General features: G+C 37.6%; 1 protein-coding gene across 6 annotated transcripts in view; it reads left to right on the top strand.

The window, feature by feature from the left end:
- The first annotated feature begins 1,664 nt into the window (after positions 1-1,664).
- KLHL5 (kelch like family member 5) overlaps positions 1,665-23,934 on the top strand; it is a 60,848-nt gene continuing 38,578 nt past the window's right edge. For 2 of the 6 annotated variants that reach the window (XM_075752301.1, XM_075752298.1), the window contains exons 1-3: positions 1,910-1,946; positions 2,305-2,415; positions 4,750-4,842. Coding sequence is in view for 2 of the 6 variants with exons in the window: in XM_010301120.2 (XP_010299422.1) it covers positions 20,501-20,877 (377 nt within the window). In the remaining 4 variants the exon portion in view is untranslated. Of the gene's footprint in view, positions 1,947-2,304; positions 2,416-4,749; positions 4,843-20,479; positions 20,878-23,934 lie in introns of those variants that run through there. The other 4 variants (XM_010301120.2, XM_010301119.2, XM_075752297.1 and 1 more) reach the window with 3 other exon arrangements.

Genomic DNA, 23,934 nt, shown 5'->3' with positions numbered 1-23,934 from the left:
GCCAGGTGGAAGCATATACAGTATTCATTCTATAGAAAGGCTCTTAATGGACCTGTAGTGAATATAAATTTGTTCATATGACATTTTAAATGTAGTACTTTTATGCAATGAAAATAATGAGACCAAAGCAAAATTAACTGGGTTTTTTTGACAATATGGTACAACAGTAGTACTAGGGATACAAAAAATCATAGATATGAATTTAAAAAGTAAAATACACCCACTGTGCAATTTATATTTGTCCTCTGTTAGCAAATTAGCTCTACTTTGCATTGTCCCTTAAGTATCTTCCACATCAGTTATTTATATTTTCCTGTTTTCAAGGTAGGATGGTGTTCACCCATCCTTTATGCCCAGAAGGAATGGAGAAAATACTGGAAAATAACAGGAGGACTTTGTCAAGTAATATGTGTATCTATCCCTTTCTGATACACTCAGACTTTCATCTTTATTGGTAGTGCCCACAGTCAGAATAGAAGTTGCCCTACAGTTCAGCCTGATATAATAATAGCCTGTGGAATATGTTGAGTTTCAGATCCTACAGAAGAAGCTTTCCAAGAATTCTCCAGTAAACAGATGTTTTAGGGCAGTTAGATGTTTAAGGTATCTGTTTAGGGTTATTGTGATGGCACATATTAGTTTAGTTTCTGAGTTCAGGAGCCCACATGTGATCTGTCCACACATCCCCCAGGGACACCCTCAGCTTTAGACATTATTACCCTTAGGCAGCTGTGCATGTGTAAACTAGCTGAACCATGCACATGTGTGTGGCCCAACCCATCAACTGATGAGAAAAACATGAGTTTTCCTTCTTGGGGACATGATTCTCTCCAGCTAGCTAATGATTTTTACACAGCTGGAACAATGAGTACCTTTGAAAACTCTATCCTTTGGTCAAATTTAGTTAAAACTGGCTACAGCATTTAAAGTCAGCTGGGATGAGAACCGGCAGACAGACGAAGCACACAGCCACATAGGCCACACTTCCTTACAGAATTAGGCAAAGAAAATATGATATACCTCATTACTGCATCAAAGTTATACCACCACGCCTCAGCAATAGTCTTGCACACGCTTAAATCAGTTTTATCAGTCAGAGGCACATCTGTCACACAGTCTACTAATTTGGAAAATTATTGTACCTTTGGATGGCAGAAGTCACTGGTAAGGCGCTGGGTAACAAGGCTAGCAAAGGCTGGACTGTGTTTGCCCATTAGATGGGGAGCACAGGCTGCCTCAGCACCACACGGTGCCAGGGGTCTGAGAGGAGGTTAACAGCTACATTGTGTGTCACTGCAGATTTTTCATTTAAATGGGGGAGTGGAAAATTTACGGAAATGCTTAGCTTTGTGGTTTTTAGAAGACAGGCAAGGGTACCCAAGAGCAGGATGAGGCCTTTCAGAGGTTAATCAAAACAAACTCCACGAAGGGGGTTTCTGCCTCCCCCGCCGTTTCACCGGCCCCGCCAGGGGGCTGCCTGCCAAGAGCAGCCACAGCCCCACCCCGCCCCACGCGGCCACGCGCTGCCCCTGCCCTTGGGCGCGCGGAAGGCGGCGGTTGGCTGGCTGTGGCGCGCGCTTCCCGCCCTGGGGCAGGAGGCGGAACCGGCGGCTCGGCGGGGTGGAGGCGTGGCGCGGTGCCCCCCTCCGCCTCTGGATCCTCTTCCCCCGCCCCGCCCCGCCCCCGCGCGCGCGGCCGGCCCTAGGGCCGGAGCCGCCCGAGCGCGCACGGGAGGGGCCGGGAGCGGGGCCCTTGGGGACCCGTTATAGCCGGGGAGGGATCGCCCAGTGCCCGCGGCCTTCCCGGGCAGAGCGGGAACGCTGGCTGCCGCCGGGGCGGAGTGGGAGGGGACGGGAGGGAAGGGGAGGGGGGTGCCGGGGCCTCCCTTGCGATTTTTTTCTTTCCCCGCCCCCTCCTAACCTCGCCCCCTTCCCGGACCTTGAGAGGTGAGAAGGGCGGTCGGGGCTCGGCAGCGAGAGGAAGGGTCTGGGGTTGCCGGGAGGGGGAGGAGAAAGCGAGGAGGAGGAGGGCGAGGGCTAGTGAGGGGCGGGCTCTCCTCCTCTCCGCCGGGCTCTCGCCTGCCTGCTTTGCCGGCTGTGGAGAGCGGCTGGCGGCTGCCGCCCCGAGGAGCGTCCCGAAGGGGGGGTGGGGAGGGGTAACGGTCCCCGGGCTGAGCGCGGGCTGGGGCGGGAGCCTGCGCCCCGCCGCGGTGGCAGCCCGGCCAGGTGGGGCCCGGGGACAGTGCGGGCACCCCGGCGGCGGGGCGACGGTCTGATGCAGGACCCGGCGGGGGCTGTTGTGCAGGGCAGGGAGACACGGGGTCTGCGTCCCGCCGGGCGGGGTAACTGCTGACTCAATTGCAAGCGTTCAGAGCGAAGAGCCGATAAAAGTGCACTTAACACACTAGGCTTTCAGGTATTTGCCAATTTGTTTGTCTCTTAACCTTTAGGATCGTAGTATGAAATAGTGAAAAACTAGTTTGGTGGTTTGTTTTTTTTTTTTTTGAGACTGGTCGAACAGAGTAGAGCAGCGACTACCAAATCACCAAAATGGGGACTGGTGTTATTACACGGGGAAAAATAAAGTATAAGTATTGAACATCAAACAACTGCTCTTTACGTATATTATTGGTCCGTGTTTTTCCTTAAAACCTTTTTGTGGCTTTGGGCTTTGAACTTCCCCTCGTTTAGCTGTGTGAACAGTGATGTAGCTTAGCAGTCCGGCTGAAGTCAAGCCATCTCTGGCTCGTTATCAGCGTGTTTTAGCAGTAATGTCAACAGGAAAAAGGGGAGGCTTGCATTTGTTGGTTTCTTTTACTTAAAAGTTAATTATGAAATTATATAAGCTAAACTCCAAATACAGTCTTATTTTCAAGTCAATTCTTCTTACTTCTTACATGAATAGGAACAAAAATTTGAACTTATGGTTATGTCGGTGTAGCTTTTGCATCTAGACAAACTCTGTATTGTGGGGATGGATCCTTTTTAAAAACAGATCACAAGATGTTTTTTTCATGAGCAGTTCATTCATTTTGATCATTTCTCATGAAGGTATTTTTGGATGAGAATTTTCAGAGGCATATGTGGCTGAATATAAAAAAAACAAAACAAACAAGCAAAAAGGCCTTGTTCTTGAACTTCATAGGTGCATTTGTTATTGAGGATATCGCATTCCCATCTTAGGTTTTCCAGTTTTCCACTTGTGTAACAATGCAAAGGAGCATAGACCAGGATAGAACCAAAATAATAATGTTAATCTGAGTCAGAGAGCTTTGTTTTCTGCCATGCATCAGCTTCATAGAACTGTCCCTCAAGTGTGTTCTCTGGATGGGCAGGTCCGCTACCAAAGCCAGCAGTAGATTTTAATACATTGTGTTTTATAGAAGTGCAATGACTGCAAGTTGAAAATATAAAAGAATTTGAATGAAGATGAAAAAATCTTCCATTAGACCGTTATGGTCAAGCTGTAATTGCAAACTGTGACCGACAACTTGACAAACTTATTCCAACTCTCTGGACTCTTGTATCACCAGTGCATTTTAAAAGATTGGTCTTTGGTTGCGTTGATGTAATTCAGTGTTTCATGATGTGGTAAAGAAGCTACCTAATCAGACAGAACATGACCCCATAATGAAAGTTGCTACAGCTCTTAAGAAATTACAATGTGATTTTACATTTCCCTTGCAAAACTCTTACAATAGCAAAGTTTGCTTCCTCCCGTCAATTAAATTGCCTTTTATTATAGAGATCTTACCAAGTAGAAGAATGCATTAATTACAAACCTAACTATCCACTGTTTGCTTTTATCATAAGAACAAAATCATTGTTAAACTTTCATTTGAAATTACCAACAAAACAACTGCTGACCATAAATACATGTATTAATTGGCTGTATGGCCTTAAAAACCAATCATATAGGAGGGATGAGGTTATGTGCTCCAGATGCAAGAGTGAGGTGACATTACTATTCAGACAGCTAGAAGGTTCTTGCAGCTGGTAGAAAAGATAAGACCATGAGAGGTCAAATATTAGGAACTGTGTTATGCATGCATGTGTCCTGTGGAGCTATGTTTTCTTTCACTTTGAAGTGCCTATAGGCAATTTGGTGCCAAGCTGAAAGCAGAGACGTACTATTTCAGCAGGCAAGGTTTTCTAAGTAGAAGTCTTACTTTGGCTGGAAAATTTTTAGTGGCCTGTAAATTGGAAAGGGTTGAGAACCACTGTAACAGTAAGTGTGAATTTTTATAGAGCTGCTCCATTTATTGAAGCACGTTTAGTGGTGGCACTATGCTTTATTCACCAATATAGTCAATGTTAGTCTTTGGCAACAGTGTTTGGTTTAAGTGCTTCATGTGGCAGAGCAGTTCTTCACTGCTCTTTTCTTTGTGGAATTACAGCTAGCCAAAGATAGATAGGAGTGAAGATGCACTATGGTTATTTAAAACAAACCAACCTGTCTGTGACCCAATGTTTCTTGAGAAACATCTTAGGTATTCAAATTTGATATTAATTTCTCCTCTTTCTTTGGAGTCTTTGTTGATGTAAGTGTAACTTGAAGCTGTGGAAGGAACTAAGGTGACAGTTGTGCAGTGACACGCTTTTATCACCTTCATCTCAGAAAGTTTAGGAATCATGGGATAAATGGAAGGAAGTTCTATCTGAATAGAGTAGGGAATCTGCTTTCAAGATTACTTTGTTTTCCCCAATGGCTCGTTCTTATTTGTTTGCACTGTTATTTTTCTGCCTCTAGATTTTTTTTCTGCTACCTCACATTTTTGGGAGGAGGAAGACAAATGGAACTACGTGATTCTGTGAACACCTAGAGATCATTCCAGTGTTAGAGGTAATTATTGTATTTACTCAATTCTAGCAGTAAGTTATGCTACAAAGAATGTAACTTTAGCCCACAAAGGTACTGGGTCTTCCTTACACCTGAAACTTCATCTTTTTTGTGTTCTGTATCTTGTGAAGGCTTCCTTCTGATAAGCATACATAAGCAGGAATTGACTTTACTTTTGTGGACTTCACATCCTAGTGTCTGGAGCATTTTTATGTGATTTCATCACTTCTGCTCTTTATAAAAGCATGCTTTGTAGAAGACTGTCAGTATTAATATAAAGTTCAAATTTAATCTTTTCAAGATGCTTGAGAAACCTCTAACTTTGAATCTTTTAATCATTATAGGCAAAACAGGAAAAGTTGATACTGAGAGAAAATACTGCTTTAGAGCAATGGTTATGACTGGAGACCCACCAGCTGCACAGTCAAATCTCATGACTACAGTAATTCTGACTGGTTTTCACTTTTTTCATTTTTTTTAAGCAGGAAAGTAGTAAGACTGTTCTAAGCTAAAGTAATTTTCAAAGGGAATAGCTTTGACATTTATACAAAGCAAAGGGATAAAAGAATGTTGAAAACATGAATACATGCAAGAATCTAGCTTTGTCTGAACTCTCTACAGTAAAATACTGCTGAAAAAATAGTGATGAGGGTGAGAAAAGCAGTCCAATTAATTTAGGAATACTAGCTTTTACTAAAATGAAAAAAATCTGCTTTTTTGACTGTGAGATATCTCTGCTTTGGGAATGTTGATAAAGAAACATACTTCTTTATTGTCTAGAATTTATTCATGTCGTGACACAAATACAGAAGAGACATGGTCTTTCTCACTGTTCATGTCATCATCTGTCACATCACTGGCAATTTACCATATATATAATATTTTTAACAGTAGATGCTTTAATTTGTTCTGTTGTGTAGTTTTCTACCTCTCTGGTTCTTGACAGAGTTTTTGGTATAGTATATTGTATTATTCATTGTATTTTGGGGGGGCTTTAGCCTTTGATTAGCTTTCCAGAAGCAAGAAGTCTAGAGGAATGTTGCAATTCTACGTGCTGGAATAACAGGAAGTCTATTTCAAATAAATTTAGCCCAGAGTGATAGCTGAGCACCAGATGTAGTGTCCTTTGCGGCTATCTACTGAGACTGTTCTAGCCTAGAAGTACATAACTTTTGAGACATAATTTTCATTAAGGGTGATGACAATACTTGAGATTCTGGGTGTGCTTTTCTTTGGGCATTTTCTGTGCGTAGTCATCACACTCATAGATTCAGAATCATGAGTTTGGGAACTTCAGAGTTTGACTCCATTGCCATCCTCTCATTTCTTTATATTGCTCCTTATTAAATTGTTTGGAGAAATGTCAGTATCCCTATTTTCTTTTTTATAGATTAATTATAAGTTTCTTTCATATTTCAGATATTCACTTCTCCCCCCCATTGGTGCACCAAAAAAAGCTAATGTGTTTTTAGTTAGTCTAGTGAGTCTTTGGGCTAAATGAAATTCATCCTTTTAAGCTTCTTATACTTAGAAACATATATCAAAATAGCACTTTAGTATCCCCATTTCTCTGGTCCCAAAGAAGATGCTTGTAAGACACCTAAGGAAGTTGTTCCATGTTTATGGTTGCCAAAGTGGTACAGACGTTGGCAAGTAATTGGCAGTGAAACTGCTGGCACTAGCTACAGTAATCATCAGTACCAAGAACAGAAGAGTATTTGGTGTTGTATTAGTCTACTGTGCATTTTCCTTCAATACAGGCTTATATAACACCAAGACAAGAACCTCTCACTCTGTGTTGCTCTTATCAATACCAAATATTTTAGTATTGCAAAGCAGAATGATGCTTTTGGTACCTGATGCTGCAAACTTAGTGCCCAGATGGAGGTTGGAAGGCAACTGCTTAAGCTTGATGTCTTCCTCTGCCTTTACTCAGGTCTGATAAATTAAAAGCGTAGGGTTATAAAGAACGTGAGAATGAAACTCAAAGAAGTGTCAGTCAGTCTTCTGTCAGGTGCCTTGAGATTCAGCTCTGTCTACAAAGAGATTGACACCATTTTATTTATCCTCTCCCTTGTCTGTTTAGAAGCCTTTCCCAGACAACCTGTTAATCCAACAGCAATGATAATCAGAAAATTATTATCATTGAGTCACATATGTATGGCATCAAGCAAGTGGGGAAACCAGTCCTTCTTGACTGCCATGTTTTCTGGGAAATTATAGGTTTTATTTAACTTCTGGTCATAAAGTCAAGCTTTTTTCCCTTTTCCTATTTCTTTCCCTTGTCAGTCAATCTATATCTTGTTGGTATCTTCTACCAAAGATGACATCCACAATTTTCTGAGCTTCAAAAATTATTGGAACTGCTATGGTTCCCCTGAAATTTGAGAACAGACTTTTTGTTTTCACTGTTTTGCAGTAGTTCAAAATAATGGTAGCTCCACTTACCAAAACAGCCGACCTCCTCCAGATTGTCAGAATTTGTAGACTTAACCAGCACCTTTTCCTCTAGTGGTTATGGAAGTTAAAAAGAATTTGAAATGCCAAAATGTACTCCAAAGAGAAGGTGGATCACTATGGGAAAAATCCTTATTCCCGTCTTACTGCAAGGTAGAATGATTAATTATCAAGTAGGGCTGCTGATTAATAATTATGTCTTGTGGACCATGCTGGCATTTTTCCAGAGGACAAATTTCTCTAAAGTTGAGAGAGGTATTGATTTCAATCTGTTCAGAGGAATACTTTGCCAATTAATTACCTCTTCTGGCACTTCTAAGTGCAACTGATGTTAAAAATCCTGATGTCTTCCATAACAACAGGATATACTTTGAAGAAGAATTTTTGATTAGTAACTTGGATTCTTCCAAGGTCATCCATCAGATTTTCAGAATTAATGGAAAACTGTTTATAAAATTGGCAAGATATTTTTGTAAAACAGTGAAATTTAAGGTAGAGCACTGGCTTCATCTCTTTGAAAATGTGGGGAAAGACTTGTCCCACTGCCTTAGCTGATACTTTTGTCAAAATAGTCAATATAGTTGTATTGACTCTATTGAAAAAAAATTTACTTAATTTAAAACCTAATAAAAATGTAACCAACTTGCTTAAAAATTGCCATAGCACTTAAATCAACATTCTACTTTTATTTTTGAAAACTCCTATGGCCCTGTGTTATACAGTCAGTGGTGGGGGAGGTGGTTTCTTGAAAGAATATATTAATTGTTCCAGACATCTTTTTAGATATATTCTAAGTACTTTCCTACTTAAGGGATAAAGACCTTTTTAATTTTGAGAAATGTCACCCCTTACAGTTTCAAAAAGCCACAGCTTGCCCAAGTGTTTTGCGTAATTACAGCCTTTGAAGCCTTTGAAAAATATCTTGAAAATGTAAGGTGTTCCTCATGCCTACACTTAGTGGATTTTATATGGGGGAGAGGAGGAGCAGAATGAGTCTTACCTAAAAGGAATGAAAGCCTAAGTAACTAGCAAGAGTGCTGTGGACAACTTCATGGTTTCAGACCTTTTTCTGATAATCTTCCCTTAGTTATTTCCTGTGCGTTGCAATTGAAGACTTTTTGTTCAGCTAGATAGGCTTTCTGTCTCCAACAGTAAACCAATTCTCACCTTTGCAAAGCATTAAAGCAATAGCATTGGAAAGGACAAAGTTAAATGAAAATTTAATTCATTTTGTAAAATGCTGGGTATTGTGAGGCCAGAACCGTGATTATTTCTTTCATCACTTTTTCTGATTACAGTATTCTGTGTTTGCTTAAAAAGAAATCACTCCCCTGCAATCTCAGTTCTGATTAGAACATAAAGCAAAGAAGAGAGGCTCTGCAGGAAACACTTTCTTTACTAACTAGTATCTGAGGTACTCTTCTGAAATGCCGTATTAATAGCAATTACTGAAAAAGAAAAGAAAAAAGAATCTTTTGAAAAGCTAAACACAAAACAAAAAATAGTTCAACTTTGCAGTTGTAAGTCTTCAGTTGAGTGAAATGTTTCTATTTTTAAACTATTTCTGTTCTATCTGCTACATACTAGTTTCCTTGAAGTTCTGTCTTTTCATCTCTTTTTAATCAGTAATTAATAGGCAATATATTTTAAAAGCTGGACTTAGATGGAGCAGAATGTATTTCCTAGTCTTCCTTCCGTGTTTCACACATTTTTTTCAGAATAAGTGAGGGGGTGTGGTAGTATGATCTCTTTATGGTTTTGTAACCCTTTTATGCTCAGTGTTGCTTATTGGTGGCGATATTCTCAACTGCAGGAAGTGTTTACACATAACATTTTTAATATTGACTTTGAATAGGAAGATCTTGTAGCCTATTGAACTGTAAGCAGTTTCACTTTCTAAGCACCCCTTTATTTTTCTGGCACTTTTGAATCCACTTTCTATATATGTTGTTCATAAAAGGGAAAAAGTGATGACGGAAAGAGAGAAAAGCAAAACCTATGGTCAAGGTCTTTATACCATCCTGCTCTCAAAAGTTTTTTTCAAAGTATGCTAAGCTATTGTGCAATCATAGTTATTCAGAACCAAAAGAGAGAACTATGTTTTCTCAAACCTCTTTCAGGTAATATTTTAAATTCTGATGTATTTTCTGATGTGTCTTCCATCTCTTCCTCTTCCCCTCCTTTCTCCAATGTGTTATGAAGCTGTAAGAAGAAATACTGATAACATTTTGATATGGGCTATATAGGCAATGATGATATAATCTGTCTAGTACAGATTGGAGTTGATTTGGGTGGAAATAGTATAATTCATTATTAAAAAAAAGTGTATGCTATTCTTACTGTAGCCTCAAATTCAGAGACAACAGAACTTGTCAAAATCAGGCTGAAGTGTGCCCATAGAACTCACAGCACCTGCCTATGAGGTATCGTACATATTCAGAGTGTACAATAAGACAAGAATCAAGTCCAGAGAGGTTTACTAACCTGAACTGTGAAGAATACCAATAGTAATATGGCTGAATTACCAAATTAATTAAATGTTTACAAGTATGTGTACGTGGTGAGGAGACATAGGAGAAGCTCTCAGGAAGATGAGGGGTTTGTCAGTGGTTTTGGCGATTGGATTGTTTGTAAGCAAGTTCTCGGTTGTTACCAGAGTAGACATTTTACGTTGACTTTTGCACAAATAAGCTATTAGCCTGACAGTTGCCTTCCAGATAAATAAAGCATTCTACATTGATTATTCATTATATCCATATGCATTTGTCTGGTAGATATTCTAAAATATACTGTAATATTCTAAAAAGAAGTACTTTTGAATATTAAATGATTACTTGGTCCTTGCCAAAGATGAAATCAAAGTTTAAATCTTCCTCTTTTACATGCAGTAAGAGAAGTGATATTTTGGATGTAAATGTAATCACAAGCTTGTGCATTCAAACTGTAATTAAAATATTAAGAAAGTAGAGCATTTAATGGTGTTATCATAACTTGATAAGGCTTGGCAAGCTCTCCACCAAGAACCATAGCATTTTAAGCTTGGAAGTATTTTTGAAGTAAATAAAAGCAATTAAATAAAATTAATCTATGAGTTTATAAACATATGGGCAGATCAAATGATAAGTAATAGAACTTAACTCTTTTGCACTTCCTCTCACTTCTTGATAGATTTTTTTCATTAACAAATACAAATTTGAATTGCATCTTTACATAATAAACTGACTGATGTTTTAACCAAAGAACAGTTGTACTTAAAACAGATTGATAGTTTCAGTAAATATTCAAACATTATTATTTGAATACTTACAAGCTGAATGAATGAGAAATACTTTTTATAAATACTGAAAGCTAAATGAGGAATTCTTAGAACTTTGAGCTAATGGGGAGGATAGATGGGCAAATGATTGCAGAGCATCTAAATCTGATTAAATCCACATGCATTAGTATGACATGTTAGTTCTGTATTTCCTTTAAGATTAGCCAGAGTTGATAGGAGACAAAGAAAGAAACACTTGGTAAGCAAATAATGAAACTATTTTTTTCCCCAGTTATGCCTTCTCCAGGGTATAGCCATCTGGGTTCAAGAGTTTTCTTTTTTTGAACGTGCTTCTTCAGTAGTGGACCTCATGCCCCTGGGAGTGTCAACAGTTAGATTAGTATGCTGTGTTCCTCCTAGCAGTTTATTGTATTGCTGTTGTCTACTTCTCACTCTGTGCAGAACAGGAAACCTTTTAGGATTCCTGTAAAAACAGGGGTGAGGCAACTAAGATGGGGATCAGTATGCCTTGTACGATAGCTGAACAGTTAACTCTGCAAGTACTTTAATGATTTAAAGGTTTAATAGGTGGTTTAGGTTTCTACATTCGTTGCTTTCGTTCTCAAGGTCATTTCAGTTTTACACAATTGTGCAAGGGTAAGCACTCATAGTTGTGTTTGAACAATCTGTCAGTAAGATATTGTGATGATTTCTGTTCTACTTTGTTTCTAAATTCTGGGCTTAGGGGATACGTAGCCACTCTAGCTAAGGCAGTTGTTCATACTCGGAAGCAAAAGATACGAAGCTTGTGAGTCTGTAAGTTCCCCAGACGAGTTGGATTTATGTCTTTTGGTTTATCAGTTCCTCCCTAATAATGTTTCTGTCTACTTGCCAACTTCAGTCAAACTCTGACAGAATGGAGCTTTATGGTGTTTAAATTCCTGAAAGGTTTTGAAAATATATGGGTAGATAGGGAAGGCCAAATAAGTAATGCTACTTGACCTGTCAGCTGATCAGCCTGTCTGCTTTTGGGTCTGAATACGACCAAGGATTTGCTTGTCCTGCCTGTGCTGGTACTTAGTAGGGAGGGATATGTCTGCATGTAAGACTATGTAAGATGAAGCATGCAGGAGAGCTGGACTTATTGTTAGAAGAGCTTTTAAAATAAATAATAGTGGGGAAACTGAGATTACTTCTGCATGAAAACTGCGGAAACAGAATTGAGAACACAAGAAACCACTTTTCTGATTATATGTAGGAATACATGGTGACTTGATACATAGTTTAATCTGAAATTTAATAGTATCCAAATGTAGAATTAAAGGATATTTTTCCTTATGTGCCTCAGATACATATTATTTTAAGCAACATTGACTCAAGGCAGAGGACTTGTTTTGTTTTAGTGAAGGGGATAATTAAATGTACTGTGATTTGTTCTGCATGTTTTTTTCCTAATAATACTTCCTTGAGCTAAATCACTGGTAAAATCAATGGAAGCCTTTAATTAACATCTCTAATTTAATCATGTTGCTTTTACGACTTTGTGAAGCTTATTGTAACGTGAAAAACCTATTGCCAAGATATGATGCTTGTAATTAAAGCAAGTAATACAAAGCATTTTATTGTGTATTTATAAACAAATATATGTATAATCCAATTTAAACATCTCTGGGACTATTTGATTATGAATACTACTCTCTGGTCTTGATCTTTTATTTCAGTGATTAATTTCAGATTTACAGTTGCTGCTGTAAATGTCACCTGTTAGGGAGAACTAAGATGAAAGAGTTTGTTTTTCTACTCTACAACATAATACTTTCTAGTAATGTATATCTGTCAGCTACTAGGATGTCTAATTATAAACAAGATTTGTAGTAATGATTGGTGATGATTCATCTCACAAGTCCATATTTGGAATATGAACACTTAAATGCTTTTTAAAAAATCTTTACTATAATATATTTCATAAGAAACAGATAATTTCTTTGTGTGGCATTTCTTGTGTAGTCATTGTTTCATCTGTGTTCAGTGAATTGTATAAGGAGCAATCATCACTGGCAAGCTGAATTGGAAAAATGCTATTCTGTACCATACTGTTGTATTAAAGTGAATCACATATATTTAGAGTTGACATAGAAAATCTTAGTACCATACTGGAGGGGGGAGAACGTGTGCATGTACAGTATCCTTTTGATAATGTTCTAACAAAATGCTTCTAAATTATTTCTTTTAAAAGGCACTTATTACTTTTGTTTATATGTATAAAAGATTAGAGAAATATTTCATTTAGTAGGAGTATGAGAATAACCTGTTATGGAGCAACATTTCCATTTAGTAGTGTGGACCTGATTCATTGAATTCCTTTCCTCCTGTACATCTATTTACTATGTTTGGCAGTCATCTTCTGTACTTGTAAGGATCATAACCACAAACTGGCAGTAGGTCAAAGTGGTGCAGACTCTGCAGCCTTCTTGGGCAACCTGTACTCAGGCATCCTCACGGTGAAAAAGTATTTCCTTATGTTTAGGTGGAACTTTTTGTGTTCTAGTTGTTGCCTGTTGCCTCTAGTCCTATCACTAGATGCCTATCAAAAGAGTCTGGCTCTGTGTTCTTTTTATCTTCCCTTCTTATATTTGTACACATTGATGAGACCCCCCTGAGTCTTTTCTAGGCTAAACAGTCCCAGCTCACTCAGACTTTCCTCATGTGAGAGATGCTCCAGGCCCTTCATCATCTCAGTGGTGCTTTGCTGGCCTCTCTCCAGTATGTCCTTCTCGCTCTTGTACTGAGGACCCCAGAACTGGACACAGTACTCCAGGTGTGGCTTCACCTGGAGTAGAGGGGAATGATCAACTGCCTCAACTTGCTGGCTATATTCCTCCTAATGCAGCCCAGGATACCATTAACCTTCTTTGCTGCAAGGACCTTTGCTGCAAGGACTGGTGGCTCATACTCAACCTGGCGACCCCCAGGTCCTTTTCTGCAAAGCTGCTTTCCAGCTGGGTGGCCCACAGCATATACTGGTGCATGGGGTCGTTCCTCCCCAGGTGCAGCATTTTGCACTTCCCTTTGTGGAACTTCATGAAGTTGTGAAGCCCCATCTTCAAAAATAGTCGGAGGGCATTCAGTACCTCAGCCTTTTCCATGTCCTCTGTCACCAGGGCCCTGCCCCATTCAGCAGCAGGTCCACATTTTCACTAGTCTTTGTTTTGTCACCTGTGTACCTATAGAAGCCCTTCTTGTTGGCTTTGACGTCCCTTGTGAGGTTCAACTCCAGGTGGGCATACACTAGTAGGTTTCTTTATATTGCAAGGATTTTTATGAAGTTCTGTTTGACATCTGTGATGTTATGCACAATTGGGTTCCTAAAATGTAGTAAGTGCATGTCTTGTGTTGATGTAACATTATTCTTAAAACTAAAAAAAGTTCTGTTTTTCATGTTAATGAGACATTAATATGGTTCTTATAAACATTAATTTGATACTTGTAAACATTGATACAATTCTTAGAAGCATTCTGCCTTTTAGTGTGGTGGTTGTTGGTTTATACTTTGATCATCTGTGTTGCCTTTCTGTGAAGTGCAACACTGTTTTTGAGTTGCAATGATCAATTGCACACAAGGAATTCCAGATGAGGTCACACAATTTGTTTTATAAATATGTAATAAAATATGATATGCTCATATATTATCTCTTATGCAGCTGAAAGTCTCAATTGGGTGGCGGGGGGATGTTAACTGAAGCTGCTAATTAAACAGAGGTCCTCACTGAGAGAGAAATAATGAGTCTCTTGAGGTATCTTTTAGTGTTAAATCATTCATTTAGAATGCTCAAGTCTCTACATTGAAATACTTTGCTTCAGTAGCTGCTGCATTGCATAGCTTGACATCTAAATACAGTATAAACTTTTTGCCCATGGACCTCCATGTATTTCTCTTAGAAGTTTGTGTAGTCTGGCATGGAGCACTGTCTTGTATTACCTAATCACTAGCAAATATACTACTTCAGTGTTCTACTGTGTCATAATCTAGTAATTTTCTCTATGGAGGCTGTGAGTGCCTGTAATTTTTTACCAAACAAGCATCCACTCTGCTGTTGACAATGTTGGTAGTGTTGTTCTTTGCCCATTTTTCTGTGGGTTTTTGAGGAAAACCAATTGCCTTGTGGTGAAATAAAGTTGCTGCTGTCCTGGAAAAATGTAAAAATCTCTTCTTCTGTTTGCTTGCAAAAGTGACCTTGGCCATGTTTATATTATTTTGATAGAAGAGAAACTATGTCCATGTTCTTTGTTTGGATTTGCCACAATCCTTTGATCTGCAGTATATGGCATTTTGTAGCTTTATTAGGCAATGCCTTCCTAAACTAGTTCTAAAGAATGGCTTTACTTTCAGCAGAACTTACTTAAATATCTGCAGAAGAGTGTTTTTGTTACCGCCTCCAGTGACATTTCTGGAGGAGATGATTTGTGCTGGAATATTACTGATTGATGACTTTACCTTGTTTTCATTAGAATCAGCAGTACTATTACTCCTGGAGTGTAGGAACTGGGAACCTTTTCCTTGTCTTTATCTTTGTGTGGTTACTTGAGCATTTTGGTACAGAAAACTGGTTTTGTGATTTGGGGTTTGGCCTTTCACAGTGTTGTCCATTTTGTGTTAGAACTGAGTTTTAACTGAAAAACCACAGCTGACTGGAGTGCAAACTTTTTGAGGGTGACTAAGCTTCAAGGGATTTAGTGCGCTGCTTACTCAGGAATAGCTTTGCATTACAGTTTTACTTGTAGATGGTGCGGTTCCTGATAATGCTTGGGTAATACTTGGATATACAGAAATCAATGTTAATGTTTTAATGTTAAAGAAATGTAAATGTCTTGGATCACAACTACTGTTCTGTATGAACCTGTATGATGCTTGAGCTAATAAAAAATCTAGAATCTGACAGTGTAGTCTTCTATTACATATGGAAAGCTTTCTCCCTTTTTTTTCCCTTATCTGAATAAAATACAGAGCAATAGCCTGGTTTGCTGTTTACAGGTCTTTTCATGCTACTGTTAAGCTGAGTGCTCTAAAATCAGTGTTTCTGAAGATATGGCTTGCACCTCTCAAGGGAAATGTGCAATGCAAAGTGGCAGAAAGTTGCGATGTAGTGCCAATAATTTGGCTGCAGCTCATTTCTGCCAGTCAGAACAATGAATTTAAGCAGATACAGTCAGTAACTGTAGGGTGTTTTCCTCTTTTTCTCCTGAATGAGCTTTGCTGTTGCTGCTGTAAGGCACTTTTCACATAACCATAAACCAGAAGTGTTTGTTGAGAAAACTTTGGGAGAGGAAGTGATTATTGTTTTATAGGATTGCAGAGCATCAACGTAGCTGTCTTCCTGAAGTCTTTGTTGACTTTGTCTTTGTCTATTTCTGTAATTTTGGGACACAGGAATAGGGAAGAAAAAAGAAAGTAAACATTTGCCATATCTTTTAACATATGTGTAGTTATAAGCAGAACTGTAGTTTGGGGTTTGTCTATAGCAGTTTTTGAACAGCTATTTTAATGCCTCAAATTAACACTGTTTAAAAAGGGATTTTTAAACTTCAAAATATTAATTTTGAATGCCTTTTAATGATGCAAGTATGCATTTAATTGATGAACATCTTATACTGAGTGAACTTTTTTTATGCTTTAGAATATATATCTAGGATTTCTAAACATCGGCAACAATATTACTTCACATCTTAGTGAGTCTAGTTATGTTTAAAATATATCTTTGTATATTTAATGCTTCTGTTAAGCAGTAAAGTATTTTTGAGGAGAAACATCTCTTGCAGTCAAAATAAAGACTTTCAGTATTTTTTACATTTTAATTCTTAATTGGCACTTAAAGGGATCATTAATATCTTCTAAGGACTAGCTGAGCCTTTATGCCCCTAGATCTTAAATTTAAAAATGGATCACTTAAAATCCATTTGACAGACTAAATACCTTTAAAATATTATATCTGAGTTGCCCTGAAGTTGGATGGTGATAGCTTTTGAAGCCAAAGCATAGCAGTGACAGGAAAAATGTTACCATGAAAAGTGGTGTTGTGATTCAAATCTTAAAAGTGTCTCAAAAAAGTTCCATAAACACATTTGTTTATTTGAAAATTTAACTGACTTCCTAATGAAAAAAGAAAAGTCATAATGAATAAACCTGCTTAGACCTGATTATTTAAATAGCAATTTTTCCATATTTCCCAGTGATGTACTTAGTATTTAGAGTGTATCTTCCTTCAAAATATACAGTAGAAGTATCTTGGGAATAAAAATGTTGTCTAAATTTTAACTAGTTATGTTGGATTGCAGTCTTTCTTTAACGCTTGTATGAATAAACATATGTATTATCCAAAAATGTCAGTGTAGTAAGGTTTTTGGCTATTAAAAAAAAAAAAAGATTTTTATATCTTTGTGGAGGTAAACTATTCTGAAGATCTTGAAATGAGCAATTTATAGCTGTTGTGCTATGTTCTTGGTGTTACCTATTTGCACAATTGCAGATTTAACATATGGTATGCATTTAAATGTTTTCCTTTTGTTCACAAGGCAGAATCTGGAAAACTGTCCCCTACTGCTAACTGCAGGAATTTATTATTCTGTGGAGCTGCTCATATGAGAGAAGTTATGTAGTTAAATGCTCAGGTGCTCCACTCTGAAGACTATCAATCTGTTCAGTCAAAATCAGAGTTTTCAAAATTGTCTTCACAGTAAGCTAACAGAACCTCGTTAACGTGAACAGAATTATGTTCCCAAAGAGGACAGCGCACCTGTATTTAAAATGTGGTTATGATACACCACAAAATAGCAAATGGTTTTTCAGCTGCAACAGTGACAAAGGTCAGAAAAAAATGGGTGTTGCTCATTTTTTCACTAAATGAAACATTTTGCCTTAGTAAATGAAAAAAATATTTCAGAATCCTTGCAAAGTCTGTGTATACTGTGCTTGACTAAGATGGCACCATTCAGTTTACCTTTTTAGCATGTTTCTCATAAATGTGTTAGCGCATTAGAAAGACATACAGTGGGAAGCCATGGACTAATCATTTGGATTTGTGAGCACCAATCACCAGACAAGATGAGATGAGGTTTGAGTAGTCCTAGTAAATGGGAGTCCTAACAGTTCATCATTTGAGATTGCCTCAAAACTCTGTTAACTCCCAGCAGGGCACCTGATAAAAGCTATCACATTATTCATAGTAGTAAAGATAGTCCAGAACAAGAAGAGGCTCTCAATTATTTCCGAGCAATGTTGTCAATTTAAACTGAAGAATTAAGTGGCACTTGTCTTATCTTGTCATTTGTGATACAAACTTGAATCTAATTTATATGAAGCAGACTGCATAAACATCTAAAATATTTCTCTCTCTTAGAACTGTAATTTGGGAGAGTGTATACAGGAGTGAGAGTTTGTATAATTTAGAAAAAAGATAGTTTTGTGGTTTGGTCCCTTAAAACTACAGCATATTTTGTTTTCTAATCTCTGTTTGAGCCCATAGCTTCACAGCCAAAGAAAAGCAGTAATTAGGCTGTATTTCCCGGTAAGTATGAAAAAGTGCTGAAAAAGCACTAGAATCGGCAAATCTGCCATTGTTTTAGTAAACTTGTATTGGGAGACTTTGAATTTTAAATGAGTCTGTTAGAGAAGAAGGAGAATCCAGGTCAGTCCTTACGTATAATGGATTTACCATACCAGCAGAAATAAAGGTATTTAAAGCTTACTTTTCATAGTTAAATGGGTAATTAAAATACTACTGCTGTGATGAAGTACACCAGTTGGATACACCAATCACTTGTCCTACTTCTCCACCCTTCATGAACACCTGGCACCAGCACAAAATGTAAGGAGAGAATAAATAAAAGGATGCCATTTTGTTATTACTTCTTAAGCTGTACCATAGTTTTACCCGACTTGCAGTTATGCAAATTATGGTGTTTGAGCACTGCTTTTAACAATTAACTGTATGTGTACAAGATGAGTAGGGTCTACATGTCATATCATTTTGGTTAAACATCCATACAATTTTCATGCTGATATATTAAATCATTAGCCTTCTTAAATATTTTCCTGTTTGTGTTTAAAAGAAATCCCCAGCAAAGATGGTAACAACTTTGTATATTTACATACTTAATCATCTCGCCTTGCAAGTATCTTCAGCAGTTTTCTGGATATGCTGCAAAGGCCTTGGTATATAGCATCTGGTAGGCCAGGATGCCGGCACAGTACACATTCTGAAATGCAGCATCTCTTTGTAGAGAACAGCTGGAATGCTGTTTCTATAGAAATGAGCTTTGCTAGCATTTGTGAAAAGCACTTTCATAAATAACTGTGTTCTGAACATAGATGGGTGAGCTTTCCAGGTTAAAACTAGCCCTTTCAGCATTGTGGTTTCCAAGAAAATAGCATGATTTACTCCTGGCATTTAGTATGATTAAATGGACTGTTTGGTTTTTGGGTCGTGAAATTGGGCACTGTTCAAGCTTTCATATGGATTCTGCATATAACCTTTTTTTAAAGAACACCACAGGTATCCTAATTACAAGATCACATATTTTGTAGCTCATAGTGTTCATCTGAGAGATAGTGACTTTCACTTTTCATATAAACTGTAGGTAGAAAAGAAGCGCTTCTTACAAATTCGTTGTGTATGTATCCTGAAGAGTTGAACAGACTAACTGAACTGTGAAGACTGACAACATAGATCTGTTTATCAAGGATCAATAAAATCCAGTGCCTCTTTGTTGTTCTAAAATTGTTATTACTGTTTGCATGTGACTGGAATGAGTCGCAGCGTTTTATACCTAACTAGCTCCATATGTCATAGAGGAAATAGGCTGTTTTTCTTAGGAAATGTGAATTGGTCATTGTGTAGTTTGTCCTTTTGGCTTTCTCTTCCTCATGGAAGTAAAAACTTTTGTTCGATATTTTAATACATTACATAAATTACCTATCTAGAGGGAATTCTGCCTCTAAAGTATGCATCTCTCTTTTACCTACTTTTAACCTGATCTGGAACAGCTGACTGTATATGATTATCAAGAAGCCTTTTGAGAAGTGTCTTTTGTCTGTTTTGCAGGGGGTGTTTCTGGTGTCTTGGATAGTGAGCAGTTAGCTTTTCCTTGCTTTCACTTTTAGTGATGTGTAAGTGAACAGAAACCATTAGCTCATTTCAGATAGAAACTTTCAGTTACTGCAGACCTAGATTTGAATCAAAGCACATCAAGATGAAAGGCTCTAAAACCCAGAACTAGTCCCTTGAGCCTTCCCAGGCTGTTCTTGTCCTTTTTAAGTTAGTGCATGTCCTGTAATGGGAAGAAGAATTACTTACAGTTCAGTTTCTCCCCAGCATAATCAGTTATCTTTGGATTGGCTTTAAGTCTTTTCTGTAAATTTATTCTTTATCAGTGCAGAAAGAATTTCATTTGCTTTTTGTGGTTTTTTTTCCCTTCTGTGTTAGCAAGAGTTAACAGAATCAGAAGCAGAGATTCTAAGATGCAGTACAGGAATTACTTCTCTGTCATTTGTGGTTTAAGAAAAGGGGTGGTATTCAGCTCTTGAAAGGGCTTTAATGAATACTGTTTGGTGGTTTTGAAAGCTAATGGTCGGAGGAGAGCAACAGAAACAGCCTTGGAGCTTTTAGGGTAAACTGATTAGCATTTTTCCTGATTGAGGTGATTGTTTCACCTTCTCTTTTTATCTCAGGATTTTTCATCGTCTATTGCCTTTTGTTTATATTCAAATGACATACCATTAAAGAAGCCTTTTTTGTGTGAATGCAGTGCTTTCTCCCCTCCTTCTGTAGAAAATCTGCTTGACACAGACAGGCAGAGCATGTGTTTCTCTTGTCTTGGTTGGGTGCACAAATCTTCTTTTATGTGTGCTGCTTCTTACCCTGTTGCCTAGACGATCACTGGCTTTCACTAAGGATGTCTGGTTCTCGTAAAGAGTTTGACGTGAAGCAGATTTTAAAAATCAGATGGAGGTGGTTTGGTCACCAGGCATCAGCCCCTAATTCCGCAATTGAAAACCACCAGGGAGACTTCTGGAATAGAGGACAAAATGTAACAACTGGTGGCACAAAGTTTTTAGATTCAGGAAACCTACCTTTAACATCAGTTGGTTACAGAAGGTCCAGCCAACAGGATTTCCAGAATTCACCTCCTTGGCCAATGGCATCCACCTCAGAAATCCATACATTTGAATTCTCGGCAGAAGATTGTGGAGGTGCACGTTGGCTTGACAGACAAGAAACAGATGATAGAGCAAGCGAAGAAGAAAATGAATCGGACAGCAGTTCGTGCAGGTTAATTATTACTTTCCTATTGTGAGAAACGTGTTTTCACTTCATGTTTACAGATAGCATGTATATATAGGCTAGCCTTTTTTCTAGATGAAAATGCTTCAGAAACCTAACAGCTGCTGCGCATCAGAAACAGAAAATGATTTATAATCGGGATTCTGTGTGTCTACTATGACCTTTTTAAGACAGCTTTAGTCAATGTGGGTAAATAAAGCGCAAACATGCATGCACTCATGTTTTAAATAGTATACTAAGTACATGCTGCTATGAGCAAGGTAATGTTACAGGATGCTTTCTAAATTATTTTGAAGTGACACTGATTTTTTTAGTTATGCTGAGAATTAGTCCCATGCCAGTTAGGAGAAAACTATGAAAATGTAAGATGCTTGTGACTTTTATCTGATGTTTCCACATGTTTCTGAAGATGAGGGAGATGAAACTAAAAAATACTTAGACTATAAAACAAAGATTACTTTTTTCTTGTATATATGCAACTTGAATGGAAAAAAAAAATAATTATTGAAAGCTAACTAATTTGTGCTTCAAAGTGATTGCAGTTGTCTGTCCACGTGTCTTAAACTGTGTATCTAGCCTAAAAAAATTAAAAATAGCTTTATTGTATGTATAAAGATGTTTTGGTGTTCTTCTCTTGCATATCGTTACTAAAGATGAAACTGTAAAATTTGTTCTTAGATGAAAGGTGTTTACCAGCTGTTGTAAATTAGGCAATCTTTCTTTTTAAGTTTCAGTTTAATTCTTTTTATTTCCTTTTACTGCATAAGTCAGCTATTCTTCACTAAAAGCATTTTTCTTGTTCTATAGTACGTGTAGTGTACAATAGTTACCTTACCATTTCAAGTACATTTTATGATGTTTGCTTTCTTGCTTTTAAGATAACTTTGCAATGATGAGGCATTTCAGAAAGTATGACTCTTTAAAAGGGACACTGTATAATAAAGCCTATTAAGGATATATCAATCTAGTTATAGCAGTTAGTGTTTTGCATTCCCTAGGAGAATTCATTTAATGCAGGGGTAAAGTAGTCCATATTATAAACACTATTTATGGTTTATATAACCTTTAAAGATTCAAGGAAGGGAGAGAGGCTAAAATTGCTTAGGACTCAACACAGTGTTTTTGTCACTGAATGGCAAAAGTAGTAGAATTACAGGGAAAAGAAATCCTGCATACTGATGTTTCCTAACAGCAGTCTTACTGTGCTGCAACAACTATATAGCTATAAATATCTCTGAAGAGGTCCTGTTTCAAGTGATATTTAGGTATGAATTTTTAAATAGCTGTGTCACTGGATAATATATATATGATATAGGTGTAACACCACCTTCCATTTCAGCAACATCTACTTGTGATGTGAAATTTTTATGTACAGCATGACCCCAAATAGGATATTCTCACCACAGCAAGGCAATCAGTGTAGAAAAAACATGTAATTTTAAGAGATATATGTGTAGATTGAAATTACTACAAATTTGTTCTTAATTGTAAGAGAAGAATTTACATATGACAAAACTAATTTATTACTTTGGAGAACTGCAGATACTTAGAGGGGGTGAGAATTCTCTTTAGCACTGGGGGAGGGGTTGGTTGGGGTTTTTTTGCAGGCAGAATTGTATCCTACAGGAAGTGCACGTAGGACTTGAACTTAGTAAATTTTATTATCTTTTTAATTACGTGCTTAATCATCTATAGCATCTAGACTTATTTGTAATTCCTTTATTGTCTTGTAACTCTTGCTAGTGTTTTACTTTCATGCTTTAAAAAAGGTATTTTAGATGAATTTTGAGTTCAGTGTTGGTACAATTTAATATGTAACTAATGGTAATGTAAGAACTTGGTTTGTGTTGTTATCTGTATCTATTCTCATGGGGAGACTGTACTTAAACCATGTTTATTCCCTTTATTAAGATTGTATAGGCTGTTGGGCAGACTACATAAGTCTACCTAACAGCTGGATTTTTTCTGATGTTAAGAACTTAATTAAATGGTCTTTTTTATTAGTTTAAAATACAACTTCTTATCTATTGACTTGAGACAAAAAAACCCACCTTCACCTATGTAGTTTTCAAAGGGCTTTTTCCCCCTACTAAAACCCTGTTACCTCCATTAGAAACAAATTCTGTATGAAAAAATCCTTTTTTTAAAACTTCTTGTAGAAGCTGTGGAGTTACCACCTTCACTCCTCTGTAACCTACTGCCCAGTTACAAGCCCTAAAAGCATGAAATGACAGAAGCAGCTTTACTGCTTTGTATGTATCATCCTTCCTCTTTGCCATGTTGTATAGCACAGGTAGAAAAGCATTTAGCTCAGGTCTTTGTCATTATGAAAGCTTTAGATCATTACATGATTCGTTTAGAGGAGAGCTGCTGTAGAATTCATTTGTTATTAGTATAGGGCTTGGTGGCGTAAGGGATAAGCAAATTCCAGGTTTAGTACCAGATGTTTGACAAAGGCTGCATCTGAGATGCAAGCAGATCATTCGGATTCAGGCATCAGAGTCAGTCGGCTATAATGCTGTTCACATCATACTCCTACGTGGTGTTTGTAACCAGCATTAGCTTGAATGATTGTTTACCGGGCCAGTGAGGTTTGAATTCTTTTGCTGGTTTTCATCTCCTAGATTTCCTCTCTCACTGCTGTTTAACGCTCCTACATTCCTGAGGCAATGGTCATAATTTTGGATTTGTACACTTTTTAAAATTTTCCAACAGCTGTGCAGATTCTCGTATAGCAAATTTAAGCCTCTTAGCAATAGATTTGGTTTTCTTAACTTTTTGTGGGTGCCTTGTCAGCAGTTCGTAGACCATGAAGACACAGTGGATGTCAAGGTAAAAATACCTAGGGCGTACCTAGTATGCAGAGTATTCTATCTGGTTCGTTTCACCCAGGCATGCGCTAAAATATTGGAATTACTTTACTGTAGATTAAGTATGGAAATGTATTCAAATATAATATAAAATGCATATTTATATTTGAACATTAACTACAAGCAATATTTCAGAATTCATCTGAATTTTTAGTAAGATGTCTGTAATTGATTT

The sequence above is a fragment of the Balearica regulorum genome, chromosome 4 (genome assembly GCF_011004875.1).
Source record: "Balearica regulorum gibbericeps isolate bBalReg1 chromosome 4, bBalReg1.pri, whole genome shotgun sequence".
NCBI lineage: Eukaryota > Metazoa > Chordata > Aves > Gruiformes > Gruidae > Balearica > Balearica regulorum.
Note: the sequence above shows the minus strand (reverse complement) of the source record. Positions and strands in the feature narration are given on the sequence as shown.